The following is an 18,996-nucleotide window of genomic DNA, read 5'->3' on the forward strand; positions in this document are numbered from 1 at the left end:
CCGGGACCCCCGAGTCCCACCGCTTTGTGTCCACTGTCGGCAGCTAAACAGCCAAACACAACTCTGCTGTTGACTTACATCCATCGTAATCAACACAGACGGTGGACTTAAGTACAAGAAAGCGGAACGACGGAAAAAAAAAACAGCTGCCGACGCTGACCAGTACCTCGGTCATCACAACGGAGATATTCCAGTAAATCAAAGTTCACTTACGTTCGAAACGCAGAGAGCATCCGCTTGGCGTCACGCCGCCTGCCCTGCCGCGCAGCCGGGAGAGAGGGCTCCAGAGAGTGACTCCGGCCCGCGAGGAGAAGCAGCAAGGCGTCTGCTTCTGATAAGCAGGGAGCGGAGGCTAGCCAATGGTGGTGAGAGGCCTAAGCATGGCCCCATTCGAAGACTACACGTAAAGGTCAACGGTGGTCTGGAGGGTGTCTTGGCAGGGAGTGTGACTAGCATTAAGAGTTAATCTATACAGAGTCGCAGCCAGGGCGGGAAGGCAGGGATGACATTTCGTCCCCGAGTTGAGGAATAATTTCTAAATCCGACCAAAATGTCGCCAATTGGAACATGAACGAGCGAGTTGTGTTTTTTCTGCGCGCTTGAGTTGAGCTGCAGCTCTTCAAGGCCTGTAATGCAATCGAACAGGGTGACCGCACAACCGATGAGGAATGTCACCAAAACCATAAAATAACCCTATGGATGGTTTCAGTGGAATTGCGTCGCTAGGGAACAGCTTGGACCCGGGTTTATTTCAGTGGAATTGCGTCATTACATTAAAAGTGATTGGAATGAGGTAAAATGATAAGCACATCTCCGGTGAACACTAGTGTTAAAATGATGAGCACATCTCTAGTGATCACTAGTTTTAAAGAGGTCCTGCATTATCGCAGGTGGAAAACTCACATGTTACAGATCTGTCGATTAACTCAAATAACCGCTATCCGACAAATCACACGACTATTGTTCAACGAACAGCCGGACCTGAGATCAGTTACCTGAGTTCTCGCTTGACGTCATCATAGTCAGCCTGGTCTTGAAGCTTATCCTCCAGTACCTACGGTATGTGGAGACAGAAAACAGTTGTTATATTCAGTCGGAACATAATCATGGTTGTTGGGCCAAAACCTTGTTACTACAATTCTATTGTTTCACTTTACTTTCACTTTCACTTTGTGAAATCTGTGTGTACAAAGTCCCCCATGGCCCCTTCTGTGCACAGTTCCTGGATCAGGCTTTACGCCGGATGCTTCTTCTTGATTATCAACGCTAGACACTGAGAGACACAGAGAGCGGGAGACGCTGCACTCCCCACAGCAGCTGCTACCGTCACCAGCTCTGGGAGAACAAGCAAACGGGGACTCCATGAAATAAATGGAGTGAGACGTGAAGTGGCTTTTATATACCAGTGAAAGTAGAGGAGGCGTATTGGATTGGACAACCACAGTCTGACACTGTTGACCACTAGGAGCTGACCAGTACAACCACAGTCTGACACTGTTGACCACTAGGAGCTGACCAGTACAACCACCAGTCTGACACTGTTGACCACTAGGAGCTGCCCAGTACAACCACCAGTATGACACTGTTGACCACTAGGAGCTGCCCAGTACAACCACAGTCTGACACTGTTGACCACTAGGAGCTGCCCAGTACAACCACAGTCTGACACTGTTGACCACTAGGAGCTGACCAGTACAACCACCAGTCTGACACTGTTGACCACTAGGAGCTGCCCAGTACAACCACCAGTATGACACTGTTGACCACTAGGAGCTGCCCAGTACAACCACAGTCTGACACTGTTGACCACTAGGAGCTGCCTAGTACAACCACAGTCTGACACTGTTGACCACTAGGAGCTAACCAGTACAACCACCAGTCTGACACTGTTGACCACTAGGAGCTGCCCAGTACAACCACAGTCTGACACTGTTGACCACTAGGAGCTAACCAGTACAACCACCAGGCTGACACTGTTGACCACTAGGAGCTGCCCAGTACAACCACAGTCTGACACTGTTGACCATTAGGAACTGCCCAGTACAACCACCATGATGACACTGTTGACCACTAGGAGCTGCCCAGTACAACCACAGTCTGACACTGTTGACCACTAGGAGCTGCCCAGTACAACCACAGTCTGACACTGTTGACCACTAGGAGCTGCCCAGTACAACCACCAGTCTGACACTGTTGACCACTAGGAGCTGCCCAGTACAACCACCAGTCTGACACTGTTGACCACTAGGAGCTGCCCAGTACAACCACCAATCTGACACTGTTGACCACTAGGAGCTGCCCAGTACAACCACAGTCTGACACTGTTGACCACTAGGAGCTGCCCAGTACAACCACCAGTCTGACACTGTTGACCACTAGGAGCTGCCCAGTACAACCACCAGTCTGACACTGTTGACCACTAGGAGCTGCCCAGTACAACCACAGTCTGACACTGTTGACCACTAGGAGCTTCCCAGTACAACCACAGTCTGACACTGTTGACCACTAGGAGCTGCCCAGTACAACCACCAGTCTGACACTGTTGACCACTAGGAGCTGCCCAGTACAACCACCAGTCTGACACTGTTGACCACTAGGAGCTGCCCAGTACAACCACAGTCTGACACTGTTGACCACTAGGAGCTGCCCAGTACAACCACAGTCTGACACTGTTGACCACTAGGAGCTGCCCAGTACAACCAGTCTGACACTGTTGACCACTAGGAGCTGCCCAGTACAACCACAGTCTGACACTGTTGACCACTAGGAGCTGCCCAGTACAACCACCAGTCTGACACTGTTGACCACTAGGAGCTGCCCAGTACAACCACAGTCTGACTCTGTTGACCACTAGGAGCTGCCCAGTACACGTGGCACGTGGCTCAAGGGCACTTGGGTGGAGGGAGGGAGGGAGGGAGGGAGGGAGGGGGAGTTGGACCCACCTTGAGCGTGGACTCCTTGGTGCTGAGCTGTTGTCTCAGCTGGAGGATCCTGGAGGCGGACGTCTCCCGGCTGCTGTCCAGACTGGCCTGCAGTCTCTGCATGTCCTCTGCCAGCTGCAGCACCTCGCGCTCCTTGGCGCTGAGCTCCACCTCCAGGCTGGAGCGGGAGAGCACCTCCAGAGCCTGCTCCTGGGGGGAGGAGAGAGGAGAGAGAGGGGGTTTAGAGCGGGAGAGCACCTCCAGAGCCTGCTCCTCCTGGGGAGGAGAGAGGGGAGAGAGGGGGTTTAGAGCGGGAGAGCACCTCCAGAGCCTGCTCCTGGGGGGAGGAGAGAGGAGAGAGAGGGGGTTTAGAGCGGGAGAGCACCTCCAGAGCCTGCTCCTCCTGGGGAGGAGAGAGGGGAGAGAGGGGGTTTAGAGTGGTGGGAGCACCTCCAGAGCCTGCTCCTGGGTGAGGAGAGAGGAGAGAGAGGGGGTTTAGAGCGGGAGAGCACCTCCAGAGCCTGCTCCTCCTGGGGAGGAGAGAGGGGAGAGAGGGGGTTTAGAGTGGTGGGAGCACCTCCAGAGCCTGCTCCTGGGTGAGGAGAGAGGAGAGAGAGGGGGTTTAGAGTGGTGGGAGAGCACCTCCAGAGCCTGCTCCTGGGTGAGGAGAGAGGAGAGAGAGGGGGTTTAGAGTGGTGGGAGAGCACCTCCAGAGCCTGCTCCTGGGTGAGGAGAGAGGAGAGAGAGGGGGTTCAGAGTGGTGGGAGAGCACCTCCAGAGCCTGCTCCTGGGTGAGGAGAGAGGAGAGAGAGGGGGTTTAGAGTGGTGGGAGAGCACCTCCAGAGCCTGCTCCTGGGGGAGGAGAGAGGAGAGAGAGGGGGTTTAGAGTGGTGGGAGCACCTCCAGAGCCTGCTCCTGGTGGGGAGGAGAGAGGGGGTTTAGAGAGGTGGGAGAGCACCTCCAGAGCCTGCTCCTCCTGGGGAGGAGAGAGGAGAGAGATGGGGTTTAGAGCGGGAGAGCACCTCCAGAGCCTGCTCCTCCTGGGGAGGAGAGAGGAGAGAGATGGGGTTTAGAGCGGGAGAGCACCTCCAGAGCCTGCTCCTGGGTGAGGAGAGAGGGGGTTTAGAGCGGGAGAGCACCCCCAGAGCCTGCTCCTGGGGGAGGAGAGAGGAGAGAGAGGGGGTTTAGAGTGGTGGGAGAGCACCTCCAGAGCCTGCTCCTGGTGGGGAGGAGAGAGGAGAGAGAGGGGGTTTAGAGTGGTGGGAGAGCACCTCCAGAGCCTGCTCCTGGGGGAGGAGAGAGGAGAGAGAGGGGGTTTAGAGTGGTGGGAGCACCTCCAGAGCCTGCTCCTGGTGGGGAGGAGAGAGGAGAGAGAGGGGGTTTAGAGTGGTGGGAGAGCACCTCCAGAGCCTGCTCCTGGGTGAGGAGAGAGGGGAGAGAGGGGGTTTAGAGTGGTGGGAGCACCTCCAGAGCCTGCTCCTGGGGAGGAGAGAGGAGAGAGAGGGGGTTTAGAGCGGTGGGAGAGCACCTCCAGAGCCTGCTCCTGGGTGAGGAGAGAGGGGAGAGAGGGGGTTTAGAGTGGGAGAGCACCTCCAGAGCCTGCTCCTGGGTGAGGAGAGAGGAGAGAGAGGGGGTTTAGAGCGGGAGAGCACCTCCAGAGCCTGCTCCTGGGTGAGGAGAGAGGAGAGAGAGGGGGTTTAGAGTGGTGGGAGAGCACCTCCAGAGCCTGCTCCTGGGGAGGAGAGAGGAGAGAGAGGGGGTTCAGAGCGGGAGAGCACCTCCAGAGCCTGCTCCTGGGTGAGGAGAGAGGAGAGAGAGGGGGTTTAGAGTGGTGGGAGAGCACCTCCAGAGCCTGCTCCTGGTGGGGAGGAGAGAGGGGAGAGAGGGGGTTTAGAGTGGTGGGAGAGCACCTCCAGAGCCTGCTCCTGGGTGAGGAGAGAGGGGAGAGAGGGGGTTTAGAGCGGGAGAGCAGCACCTCCAGAGCCTGCTCCTGGGTGAGGAGAGAGGAGAGAGAGGGGGTTTAGAGTGGTGGGAGAGCACCTCCAGAGCCTGCTCCTGGGGAGGAGAGAGGAGAGAGAGGGGGTTCAGAGCGGGAGAGCACCTCCAGAGCCTGCTCCTGGGTGAGGAGAGAGGAGAGAGAGGGGGTTTAGAGTGGTGGGAGAGCACCTCCAGAGCCTGCTCCTGGGGAGGAGAGAGGAGAGAGAGGGGGTTCAGAGCGGGAGAGCACCTCCAGAGCCTGCTCCTCCTGGGTGAGGAGAGAGGAGGGAGAGGGGGTTTAGAGCGGGAGAGCACCTCCAGAGCCTGCTCCTCCTGGGTGAGGAGAGAGGGCTTTTCAAGCTTTTCAAGCTTTTTCAAGGTGCATTTTCAAGCTTTTCCAGCATTTTATGCGGCTGTGGTAAATTAAATATTTAAATCATTATTTAAAATGATAATTTTACTTCTTCCATCACATTAAATCAGATGTTATTGTGCTATAAACAACCAAAATTATGTAGACTTGGCATCCTATATAACCTGGCTGAGCCAATATGAAACAATCACTCAAATAATCACCAGATAAAACTTCAATTTCAATCAAATATTTGAAAATGTGCAAAATAAGAGAACAGTCTTTGAGGTAATAATAATAATAATGACTTGGATTTATATAGCGCTCTTCACTGACCCAGAGCGCTTCACAGAGTCCATTATTCGTTCATACTCAGTCATACCGGTGGTGGTAAGCTACAATTGCAGCCAGAGCTGCCCTGAGGCAGACTCACGGAAGCGTGGCGAATAATCATCGCCTACGGCCCCTCCGACCACCACCAACATTCATTCACATGCATACACATTCATACGAGGCAAGTAGGTTAAGTGTCTTGCCCAAGGACACAACGGCAGTGGGATGGACATGGGCTTGAGCGGGATTCGAACCACCAACCCTTGGATCATTGGACAACCCGCTCTACCCCTGAGCCACGCCGCCCCAGGTAGGCAGTCAATCAGCTCATTGAGCCTTAAAATGTATACAAAATCAAATCAACCTAGGATTTTTATATAACCCCCCACAGTGGTGTGTTCAGTTGGTACGTCCCAGCAGGGACCAGGATGTAAGCTATATGATGCCCATGTTATTGGTTGCGATACAGACGCACAGTTAGTTGACGCACGTTCTATAGTCTCCTCTCTTATTTCACACAAACAGCTACCCCTGTATAAGAAGCTGCCTGGCTTCTTATGTTGCCGACATATCCTGCAGAACATTCCTTAAAATAGAAAGAATTGATTTGCTTGTTAGCCATGTTGATCACAGCTCCGATGCATAATGGCGTTAGCTAAACGGAACTAGTTTGAAGGTAAATTGGCTTTCAGTGTGTCAGAGCGAGCGCACTCAAATTGTGCAGACTGGACGCTCGGACCGAAGAGTCAGTTTATCAGAGCGGAGTTGCCGGAGTAGTGAATTTATTAACACACCATAATATACGGTGTCGCTTGTCGTTGTCAACATGAACAATAAACATAGTCGTCTATGGCAACGCTAGCTCACTAGCTTGCTAACGTCTTAAAAAAATTAATAAGAAGCTTGCTAACGTTACTGGAATTAAAGCAAGCTTTCAGGAGGGGCGGGGGGTGCTGTTGGCGGGGCAGGCACGCGAGTGGCGAGGCTTGAGAGAGAGGACTCCTTCATTTTGCGTGAAAGGCGATCTCCAAAATGTTATTTCTTTATCTAAAAACCTAACTATTCAGTCAGATAGCGATTTATTATAAAGGTATATACAGTGCAATTACAATTTCAATAACTTTCCAGCACTTTATACACAATTAAAGCACTTTTCAAACCTTAAAAACAACACATTGAAATACAAGCATTTTCAAGGATTTCCAGCACCCGTACGAACCCTGAAGGAAGTTAGCAAAAAAAAAGCCAGGGCTACTGCCATCTTTTGGAACACAACGAATGTTGCTTTGAGCGTGATTGCATTCATATGGGACACTGGAAGACAGATTGTGTAAGAGATAAACTCCAATTTTGAATTCTACCACATCATTACAGTTTCAATATTTAAAGGTGTCCAATGGCGTTTCTGACCACTAGTTGGTGAAGCTGGCGCTATAGAGCACAGCAGGAGAAAAAGCGGTACCAGAAAACTGTGTATCACGTGGTCTTCCAGCAGGTGCACGAGGACACACGTGCACGCCACAGGCACCGGGGTGACGTAGAACACAAAAAGAGTGCACTGCAGGCGTGTGAACACACCCTGGTCGTGCTTCAAATAGATTGGTCGATACGTATCTCCTTTCGAGATCTAACAAGCCCCCCTGCCTGTCAATCAAAGGAGGTCGGCTCGTTACAACTTCGCCAAAACCGAAAGTGAAACTAAACACGGGATATAAACATGAAGAGGGTAAAGAAAATTTATATGAGGTAGGAAATGTATTCAGCTTGTAGACTATAGAACAACAATAGAACACTCTTGTCTATTTGGGTGGAGAGAATATGAACAAAAGTGAGCTGTTTACAAAAACTCAGGTCTCTGTTGGGAGACTCTTAGCGATTTGGCAAGTTTGAGCGATTTTCCAAACAAAAAGTGACTTACCATGTCAGGAGCCTTCTGGATCTGGGTGGCCAGCTGCAGGGACTTGTTAGCGGACGTCAGCTGTTCTCGGAGAGCCTCGGCCTCCCTCTCCGCTGCCTCTGCTCTCTGTGGACGATGGAGAGACAGTAGGACTTCAGGTGGGTTTCATTAGCCCATCCACATTATATGTATAGGGTCTTAAGAAACAAGGTGTGAGAGAATAAAGGAGGGTTTCTAAAACTTTACATGTCAAAAAAATATTTTTTTCATTTCTATTTTTCAAAAAGAAAATGATTATATTTAATCAAAATGTGTTTCCCCCCCCCCCACACACCTAATTCTTCTATACAAATTATTTAATGTATTTTAACATTTCATAATTTGGGTTCTGATGAAAGAATTCCAGTGAATTCCAGTTTTTTCGTTTATGAAACATTAGTGTAAAATGTAAAAAGAATGATAATAATAATTCAAATTGAAGCACCAAGTGAAGGGTTCTCCTAGATACTGTAATTATTCTATAATTATGATTGCATTTTTCCTCTGCACTGTATTGCACCCTTAGCTCAACGCTGAGTCCATCTCTGTTTTTAAACCAAGACCGAACTGAAGACACTCCTCTTCAGCTCCTCTTTACTTTAGTAGCTTTCTTAGATAAGATCAGATAAGACAAGATATTCCTTTATTGATCCCCGTTGGAAAAGTTAGGACTCCTTTTTTCTTTGTTTTTTTCTTTTCTTTTAAAGGGCAACTATCTTATAAATGGCCTTTTTGAGTGTTTAGCATTGTTTCCTAGCTATGTGAACTTATATTAATATGATCTATGTCTCTAATTCTCATATTGGCGCATTCTTCCAATTCTCCTCTCACAATATTCACCCTCACTGAACTGAGTCATTTGAAAATGTGATGATTTGTGATGTCAGAGAGACACCGCTGCATGATGATGTGGCTGTGTGGCATCAGGCTCATGATGAGCTGCACACAGTGGTTGGAGCCCAGCCTCAAAACGGCTCGAGATCTTGAGGCAGAAAAATGCTGTTTTTGAGGACTTGATTAGAAATACAAAACAATGAATAAAAAAAAATAAAAAAATTACAGAGGTGTTCCATAGACTCACAGGAATTGTGTAAAAGTGCCCAAATAGTGAAAGAAATAGTAAAATAGTTCCCCTTTAAATTGTAAAGCGTCCTTGGGTTATTTGAAAGGCATTTTAAATTGAATGTATTATTTGTATTCTTCTTCTTCTTCTTCTTCTTCTTCTTCTTCTTCTTCTTCTTCTTCTTCTTCTTCTTCTTCTTCTTCTTCTTCTTCTTCTTCTTCTTCTTCTTCTTCTTCTTCTTCTTCTCTTCTTCTTCTTCTTCTTCTTCTTCTTCTTCTTCTTCTTCTTCTTCTTATTATTATTATTATTATTATTATTATTATATTAATAATGTGTTTAGCGTTTAGATATGGGGGACTGACCTGATTGGCTCTCTCCAACTCTGACATCACCTCCTCAATCTCATCAGCTCTGGAGAAGAAAGAAAAGAGAAAAAAAAGGTCACACTAAAGCAAAGTCAACAAGATAAGATGTTCAAAACAATATCACAATATTGTGCCAGGTGTATGGAACATGGATACACCTGTAGCTAACTGGACAACATACAGTACACATTCTGAACTGTGCCAGGTGTATGGAACATGGATACACCTGTAGCTAACTGGACAACACACAGTACACATTCTGAACTGTGCCAGGTGTATGGAACATGGATACACCTGTAGCTAACTGGACAACACACAGTACACATTCTGAACTGTGCCAGGTGTATGGAACATGGATACACCTGTAGCTAACTGGACAACACACAGTACACATTCTGAACTGTGCCAGGTGTATGGAACATGGATACACCTGTAGCTAACTGGACAACACACAGTACACATTCTGAACTGTGCCAGGTGTATGGAACATGGATACACCTGTAGCTAACTGGACAACACACAGTACACATTCTGAACTGTGCCAGGTGTATTCCCTGCTGTAGTTGCTGACAGTAGCTGACAGGAAGTACACTGAAAGCTGTTCCCTAGCAACCCAGTTGTGTGTGTGTTTATATAGAGCCTCCCTCTCAGTAGAGCCTCCCTCCTCTCAGTAGAGCCTCCTCTCAGTAGAGCCTCCCTCTCAGTAGAGCCTCCCTCCTCTCAGTACCTCTCAGTAGAGCCTCCCTCTCAGTAGAGCTCCTCCTCTCATAGAGGCCTCCCTCCTCTCAGTAGAGCCTCCCTCTCAGTAGAGCCTCCCTCTCAGTAGAGCTCCTCCTCTCAGTAGAGCCTCCCTCCTCTCAGTAGAGCCTCCTCCTCTCAGTAGAGCCTCCCTCTCAGTAGAGCCTCCCTCTCAGTAGAGCCTCCTCCTCTCAGTAGAGCCTCCTCCTCTCAGTAGAGCCCTCCCTCTCAGTAGAGCCTCCCTCTCAGTAGAGCCTCCCTCCATAGAGCTCCCCTCAGTAGAGCCTCCCTCCTCTCAGTAGAGCCTCCCCTCTCAGTAGAGCCTCCCTCTCAGTAGAGCCTCCCTCTCAGTAGAGCCTCCCTCCTCTCAGTAGAGCCTCCCCTCTCAGTAGAGCCTCCTCCTCTCAGTAGAGCCTCCCTCTCAGTAGAGCCTCCTCCTCTCAGTAGAGCCTCCCTCCTCTCAGTAGAGCCTCCCTCCTCTCAGTAGAGCCTCCTCTCAGTAGAGCCTCCTCTCCTCTCAGTAGAGCCTCCCTCCTCTCAGTAGAGCCTCCCTCTCAGTAGAGCCTCTCCTCTCAGTAGAGCCTCCTCTCAGTAGAGCCTCCTCCTCTCAGTAGAGCCTCCCTCCTCCCACTCTCAGTAGAGCCTCCCCTCTCAGTAGAGCCTCCTCCTCTCAGTAGAGCCTCCACTCCTCTCAGTAGAGCCTCCTCTCAGTAGAGCCTCCCTCCTCTCAGTAGAGCCTCCCTCCTCTCAGTAGAGCCTCCCTCCTCTCAGTAGAGCCTCCTCAGGATCCTCTCAGTAGAGCCTCCTCTCCTCTCAGTAGAGCCTCCCTCCTCTCAGTAGAGCCTCCCTCCTCTCAGTAGAGCCTCCTCCTCTCAGTAGAGCCTCCCTCCTCTCAGTAGAGCCTCCTCCTCTCAGTAGAGCCTCCCCTCTCAGTAGAGCCTCCCTCCTCTCAGTAGAGCCTCCTCCTCTCAGTAGAGCCTCCCTCCTCCTCTCAGTAGAGCCTCCCTCTCAGTAGAGCCTCCCTCCTCTCAGTAGAGCCTCCTCTCCTCTCAGTAGAGCCTCCCTCCTCTCAGTAGAGCCTCCCTCCTCTCAGTAGAGCCTCCTCTCCTCTCAGTAGAGCCTCCCTCTCAGTAGAGCCTCCCTCCTCCTCTCAGTAGAGCCTCCCTCTCAGTAGAGCCTCCCTCCTCTCAGTTGGGTCTCCTCGTCCCCCAGACTCCTGCTGTGTCTTGGCAACGTGGAACCAGCCTCATTTAATGACAGCCCCTAATTATACATCATTTGGCTTAATGCTTTTGATGACGGTAATTGGGTTTCATGTAGATTTCCGAGGGTGCAGCATTATTTGTAATCAGCGGGGGATTAACATTGGAACGCGTTGTTATGGTCGACATTTGTGTGTCGTTGTGTGTTGTGTGTGTGTGTGTGTGTGTGGTGTGTGTGTGTGTGTGTGTGTGGGGGGGGGGGGGGGGGGGGGGGACTTGTAATAATGAAAACAATTAACCAAGTAAACCCTTAATATAAATGATCTTGGTAGTTGATGACGGTAATTTCAGTTTTACCAAAACTATCTTGGTAGTATGATGGTCATTTCAGTTTTACCAAAACTATGTTGGTAGTATGATGGTCATTTCAGTTTTCAGTTTTTTTGGTAATTTAAGTTTTACCAAAACTTAGTAGTTCAGTTTTCAGTTTTACCAAAACTATCATGGGAGTATGGCAGCAAGTTGGTAAATGCACACCCGTCACCCTGGCTCCAGGCTCCAGACCCACACGGCCGTGGCACGTCACCTTCTGTCCCTTATTTAGGGGGTGAGAAAGCTGAGGCGTGCCGGCAGGTGGCAGGGTATGATGTCATGTCTACCATCACTGGTGTTGCTGGAGAGCTTCCTGTCTGCGGTGTGTCAGCATGTCATGTGACTAATGGGCTCCACAGACTGACCCCCCCCCACCCTGTGTTCCATCAGGGCAACAACAACTCCTCAGCTCCAAAGCAACAATCACAGAGTATGTAAAATCAGTCTCCACTGTAGTTAGAAATACAAACAGACTGTCGGGTAGAGAAGCTAACATTAGCTAACGAGCTGACCATTAGCTAATGAGCTGACCGTTAGCTAACTAGCTGACCGTTAGCTAACAAGCTGACCATTAGCTAACTAGCTGACCATTAGCTAGCGAAAGTCGGCCATCTTGGCAAGCTAGCCATGTGCAAAGTTAAGCTAAAGTCATATCAAGTTGACAAACGGCTAACTGTGTGTTACTGAGTGAATGAGTGGGTTAGTGAGTTACTGAGTTACTGAGTGAGTTAGTGAGTTACTGAGTGAGTTACTGAGTAGGTTACTGAGGTACTGAGTGAGTTACTGAGTTACTGGGTGCGTTACTGAGTGAGTTACTGAGTTACTGGGTGAGTTAAAACCAGTAAGCCAGTGTTGGCTTTTCACCTGCTATTACTACTGGATAGGATGTGGTTCCCTTTATGACATCATCGCTCTAGCCTGTAACCCACAGTTACACCGTCAAAGAGACTAGTGTGTAGGCAGAGGCCTGCGTGTGTGTGTGTGTGGGTGTGTGTGAGAGAGAGAGAGAGAGAGAGAGAGAGAGAGAGAGAGAGAGAAGAGAGAGAGAGAGAGAGAGAGAGAGAGAGAGAGAAGAGAGAGAGAGAGAGAGAGAGAGAGAGAGTATGGGCGCTGCTCTGGTCTCTCATCTGGTTTTGTGGTGGTATAATTATACCTCTTACGGGAACCTGGGTGGCAATGGAGAGGAGGGTGGGAGAGAGAGAGAGAAACAAAGAGAGAGAGAGAGACGTATAATCGGATCTGAGGGACAGACAGAGAGAGACAGACAGAGGAGAGACAGACAGACAGACAGACAGACAGACAGACAGACAGAGAGAGACAGACAGACAGTCAGACAGACAGAGAGACAGAGAGAGAGACAGACAGACAGACAGACAGACAGACAGACAGACAGACAGACAGACAGACAGACAGACAGACAGACAGACAGACAGACAGACAGACAAAGACAGACAGAGAGAGAGAGAGATACAGACAGACAGACAGAGAGAAGAATAGAGACAGACAGACAGACATACAGAGATAGACTGAGAGAAAGAGAGACGTAAACAGACAGAGAGAGAGAGAGAGAGAGAGAGAGAGAGAGAGAGAGAGAGAGAGAGAGAGAGAGAGAGAGAGAGAGAGAGAGAGAGAGCCTGAGGCGTTCTATGTGGGTTTATTGTGGTGAGGAAACAGACAACATTCCTGACTGACAGATTCTACACTAAGACTACAGACTACTGGTATGGCTCTGTCTAAATACTGAATACATAGTACTTTAAATACTTCCCAGTACATAGTACTTTAAATACGGCCCAGTACAGAGTACTTTAAATACTGCCCAATACAGAGTACTTTAAATACTGCCCAATACAGAGTACTTTAAATACTGCCCCAGTACAGAGCACTTTAAATACTGCCCAATACAGAGTACTTTAAATACTGCCCAATACAGAGTACTTTAAATACTGCCCAATACAGAGCACTTTAAATACTGCCCAATACAGAGTACTTTAAATACTGCCCCAGTACAGAGTACTTTAAATACTGCCCAATACAGAGTACTTTAAATACTGCCCAATACAGAATACTTTAAATACTGCCCCAGTACAGAGTACTTTAAATACTGCCCAATACAGAGAACTTTAAATACTGCCCAATACAGAGTACTTTAAATACTGCCCAATACAGAGTACTTTAAATACTGCCCCAGTACAGAGTACTTTAAATACTGCCCAATACAGAGTACTTTAAATACTGCCCAATACAGAGTACTTTAAATACTGCCCAATACAGAGTAGTTTAAATACTGCCCAATACAGAGTACTTTAAATACTGCCCAATACAGAGCACTTTAAATACTGCCCAATACAGAGTACTTTAAATACTGAATACAGAGTACTTTAAATACTGCCCAGTACAGAGTACTTTAAATACTGCCCAATACAGAGTACTTTAAATACTGCCCAATACAGAGTACTTTAAATACTGCCCAATACAGAGCACTTTAAATACTGAATACAGAGTACTTTAAATACTGCCCAATACAGAGTACTTTAAATACTGCCCAATACAGAGCACTTTAAATACTGCCCAATACAGAGTACTTTAGATACTGCCCAATACAGAGCACTTTAAATACTGCCCAATACAGAGCACTTTAAATACTGCCCCAGTACAGAGTACTTTAAATACTGCCCAATACAGAGTACTTTAAATACTGCCCAATACAGAGCACTTTAAATACTGCCCCAATACAGAGTACTTTAAATACTGCCCAATACATAGTACTTTAAATACTGCCCAATACAGAGTACTTTAAATACTGCCCAATGCAGAGTACTTTAAATACTGCCCAATACAGAGTACTTTAAATACTGCCCCAATACAGAGTACTTTAAATACTGCCCCAATACAGAGCACTTTAAATACTGCCCAATACAGAGTACTTTAAATACTGCCCAATACAGAGTACTTTAAATACTGCCCCAATACAGAGTACTTTAAATACTGCCCAATACAGAGTACTTTAAATACTGCCGAATACAGAGTACTTTAAATACTGCCCAATACAGAGTACTTTAAATACTGCCCAATACAGAGTACTTTAAATACTGCCCAATACAGAGTACTTTAAATACTGCCCAATACAGAGTACTTTAAATACTGCCCCAATACAGAGTACTTTAAATACTGCCCAATACAGAGTACTTTAAATACTTCCCAATACAGAGTACTTTAAATACTGCCCAATACAGAGTACTTTAAATACTGCCCAATACAGAGCACTTTAAATACTGCCAAATACAGAGCACTTTAAATACTGCCCAATACAGAGCACTTTAAATACTGCCCAATACAGAGCACTTTAAATACTGCCCAGTACAGAGTACTTTAAATACTGCCCAATACAGAGTACTTTAAATACTGCCCAATACAGAGCACTTTAAATACTGCCCAATACAGAGTACTTTAAATACTGCCCAATTCAGAGTACTTTAAATACTGCCCAATACAGAGCGCTTTAAATACTGCCCAATACAGAGCGCTTTAAATACTGCCCAATACAGAGTACTTTAAATACTGCCCAATACAGAGTACTTTAAATACTGCCCAATACAGAGCGCTTTAAATACTGCCCAGTACAGAGCACTTTAAATACTGCCCAATACAGAGTACTTTAAATACTGCCCAATACATAGTACTTTAAATACTGCCCAATACATAGTACTTTAAATACTGCCCCAGTACAGAGCACTTTAAATACTGCCCAATACAGAGTACTTTAAATACTGCCCAATACAGAGCACTTTAAATACTGCCCCAATACAGAGCACTTTAAATACTGCCCAATACAGAGCACTTTAAATACTGCCCAATACAGAGTACTTTAAATACTGCCCAATACAGAGTACTTTAAATACTGCCCAATACAGAGTACTTTAAATACTGCCCAATACAGAGCACTTTAAATGCTGCCCCAATACAGAGTACTTTAAATACTGCCCAAATACAGAGTACTTTAAATACTGCCCAATACAGAGCACTTTAAATACTGCCCAATACAGAGCACTTTAAATACTGCCCAATACAGAGCACTTTAAATACTGCCCAATACAGAGTACTTTAAATACTGCCCAATACAGAGTACTTTAAATACTGCCCAATACAGAGCACTTTACAATACTGCCCAATACAGAGTACTTTAAATACTGCCCAATACAGAGTACTTTAAATACTGCCCCAGTACAGAGTACTTTAAATACTGCCCCAATACAGAATACTTTAAATACTGCCCAATACAGAGTACTTTAAATACTGCCCAATACAGAGTACTTTAAATACTGCCCAATACAGAGTACTTTAAATACTGCCCAGTACAGAGCACTTTACAATACTGCCCAATACAGAGTACTTTAAATACTGCTCAATACAGAGTACTTTAAATACTGCCCAATACAGAGTACTTTAAATACTGCCCAATACAGAGTACTTTAAATACTGCCCAATACAGAGTACTTTAAATACTGCCCAATACAGAGCACTTTAAATACTGCCCAATACAGAGTACTTTAAATACTGCCCAATACAGAGTACTTTAAATACTGCCCAATACAGAGTACTTTAAATACTGCCCAATACAGAGTACTTTAAATACTGCCCAATACAGAGCACTTTACAATACTGCCCAATACAGAGCACTTTAAATACTGCCCAATACAGAGTACTTTAAATACTGCCCCAGTACAGAGTACTTTAAATACTGCCCCAGTACAGAGTACTTTAAATACTGCCCAATACAGAGTACTTTAAATACTGCCCAATACAGAGTACTTTAAATACTGCCCAATACAGAGCACTTTAAATACTGCCCAATACAGAGTACTTTACATGGCCAGGCAGTTAGCCTTTGGGAGAGGTGTTAGTTGGACAATGCCTAGGCTAACCGGTCATGTCCGCTTCCATTCATTGTGCTAAGCTAGGCTAACGTGCAGCCAGATAGCTTTCTACTGAACGCACAGAGAGGAAACTGGTATCTATCTTCTTGTCTCTCTCTCTGGAGAAGACGGTAAGCTAAATTCCCCAAAATGTTGGCGTGTTCCATTAAGGCTCAGTGAATAACACGAGAACATGAGTATAAAAACATATTTGATCATGAATGGATGGTGTTCATCATGGAACACCACGTGACACACAGCTGAGGCAGAATCTAGGTGAGACTAATAGATAAATAGATAATTTATCATCCACTGCCATTCAGCCAATCAGATATAAGCAGCCCATGATCCCCCCCATGAGAGAAATGGGCCAAAACACAACAAATGGAGGCTCTAGTTGTGGAGGTAACCAAGCGTAACCAAGGTAACCAAGGTAACCAAGCATAACGAAGCCCTTTAGACTGTGATCACATTGGACGCCTTTTCCTCGCGCTCCAACGTGAGGCGCTGCAGTGTACCTAGTACTGTAGATACAGTGTTGTAGGACTCGAGTCCAGGACTGATTTTCAGGACTCGGCTTGGACTTGAGCACTGATGACTCGGACTTGGGACTTGGACTCGAGCATTGACTGCATTTGGACTGGCAAGGTGCAGACGAGGACTCGGACTTGTTAATTGATCAATACAGTTATTTATTTTTTGGTTATAGGCCCTAATCATTAAGGCATACGATATTGATGGCTAGTGAATTTGTTTGGCTATTGTGCCACAACGTAAATAAACTCCCTTTGAAAAGGTGTAATTTATGTTTAATGTAGACCTTTTTTTTTATTTGTATCTCAGCACTTTGACTGCCAGAGTGGAGTGGACTCAACCTTGATGACTCGGACTCGAACACTGGGGACTCGAGACTCGACTTGGACTCGATATTTAGCGACTCGACTACAACACTGCCTAGAGAATCTTTAGTGCTCAGGGCACGACACCACTGATTACTAAGGGTGGGGGAAAAAATCGATACGTAGTACTATCGTGATACTTTGCATGGCAATACTGTATCGATACAGGGACGGCAAGTATCGATATTTAATTATCCATAAAAAAATATATAAAAAAAAATAAAAAATGATTAAAGTGAGATGAACAGACTGAACTCTGGCGATTCCCACCCCTACTGATTACCGTTACAGATGTTACTGCTCACAGTTGACAGACAGTTGACAGACCGTGTCCTCAGGTCAACTCCCTCAACTCACACTGTCTCCAGTTGTCGCCCCTCTCCGGCCATTGAAACCGATTATCAATATTATTATTATCGAGCTAACTCCAACCTTCTCCATCACTTGAATCAATACCATGTCACATTAAATGTTTTATTAATATATGAATGGTTTCCAGATCGCATAGCAACTTTGTGAGCTCTGCCTCCATCCCTTGGTCCGATGCTCTGTGTAAAGACGGCTCAAGTGTAACTGTCCCTGTCATCCGCTGTCAACACCGCCGTTCCTCCCACGTGACAGGCTCCTCATTCACTTCCATTCATTCTGGGGATAATGTCTATATTATATCATACTTGCGTAGTGTACAGTGACTACAGAAACATGATTCTATGTATTTGTTGAGGTGGAGCAGTTGTCTGATAATCCGGAGGTTCCTGGTTCGATTCCCGCTCCTCCCGGACAGCGTGTCGAAGTGTCCTTGAGCAAGACATTTAACTAAGGATGTCCGATATTGGCATCAAAATGTGATATCGGAAAATATCTGTATCGTTTTTTTTTTTTTTTTTACATTTATTTAACCTTTATTTACCCAGGCAAGCAAGTAAGAACAAATTATTATTTTATTTATTGTCAAAGTATGCATAATGTTGTGTTAATTACACGACAAGAGATATGTAATGTTAATTACCTGAAATTATTCAGATTTTTGGGGGGGGGGAACCCTGCATATATCGGTATCGGTTGATATCGGTTGATATCGGTATCGGAAATTAAGAGTTGGACAATATCGGTATATCGGTATCGGTAAAAAAGCCAATATCGAGCATCCCTACATTTAACCCTTAACTGCTCCCGATGAGCAGGTCGGCACCTTGCGCGGTCGCCTCCGCCGTCGGTGTGTGAATGTGTGAGTGAACGGGTGAATGTGAGGAACAAAATTGTAAAGTGCTTTGGATAAAAAGCTGTTATATAAAAGCACCATTTACCATTTACTATGTGAAAGGTACTTCTTTTTATGAGCTAACGTTGTCATTTTCAAATGACCAGTGGGCTAAAGGAAACGCTTCACTCGAGGCGTAGTTTGACCAACCATCTTCCAGCGAGGCAGCGGGTAACCATGGTAACGACTCCCCGAACACCCCGTGTGCGGGGCAGAGATATGCAGCACACTCAAACTTACAAACAAATTATACAGAACTGCTTTTATCGTTCAAAAAGGTAAATAAATCTGTAAACACACATCAAATGCCAAAACAAACAGGTACCTTTGACTCAGAAATGTCTGTTTTACTGAAACATGCACAGCAGCAGCGCATTGTTATAGTACACATGGCTTGTTGTGTTGCTAGGCAACAGCTTGAACTCCAGTTTTATTTCCTGTTAGCTTTGATATTAGCCAAAATACGGCGACGGGGGAAATACACTTGGGTCCGATTTATAATGTTTACGTTGTCAAGTTGAAACCATCTGCACTTCAGACGTATTATATTTAGATACAGATTATTGGATAGGAGAGCTATGTGTGAGTCCTCAATCAGACAAACAAGAATCAGATGCTCTCTGGATGGGCTAGAGATCAACATACAATTAAGAAGTCCTTT

At 46.5% G+C, this 18,996-nt stretch overlaps 1 protein-coding gene across 1 annotated transcript in view; it reads right to left on the bottom strand.

The window, feature by feature from the left end:
• Window positions 1–18,996, bottom strand: part of cux1a (cut-like homeobox 1a) — a gene marked incomplete at its 5' end in the record, with an annotated part of 168,706 nt that overhangs the window by 106,752 nt on the left and 42,958 nt on the right. The window contains 4 exon segments of the mRNA XM_084320602.1: window positions 996–1,054; window positions 2,943–3,131; window positions 7,502–7,606; window positions 8,945–8,993. Coding sequence (XP_084176728.1) covers window positions 996–1,054; window positions 2,943–3,131; window positions 7,502–7,606; window positions 8,945–8,993 — 402 coding nt within the window.

This window comes from Notolepis coatsorum (genome assembly GCF_963971535.1).
Source record: "Notolepis coatsorum genome assembly, chromosome: 8".
Taxonomy (NCBI): domain Eukaryota; kingdom Metazoa; phylum Chordata; class Actinopteri; order Aulopiformes; family Paralepididae; genus Notolepis; species Notolepis coatsorum.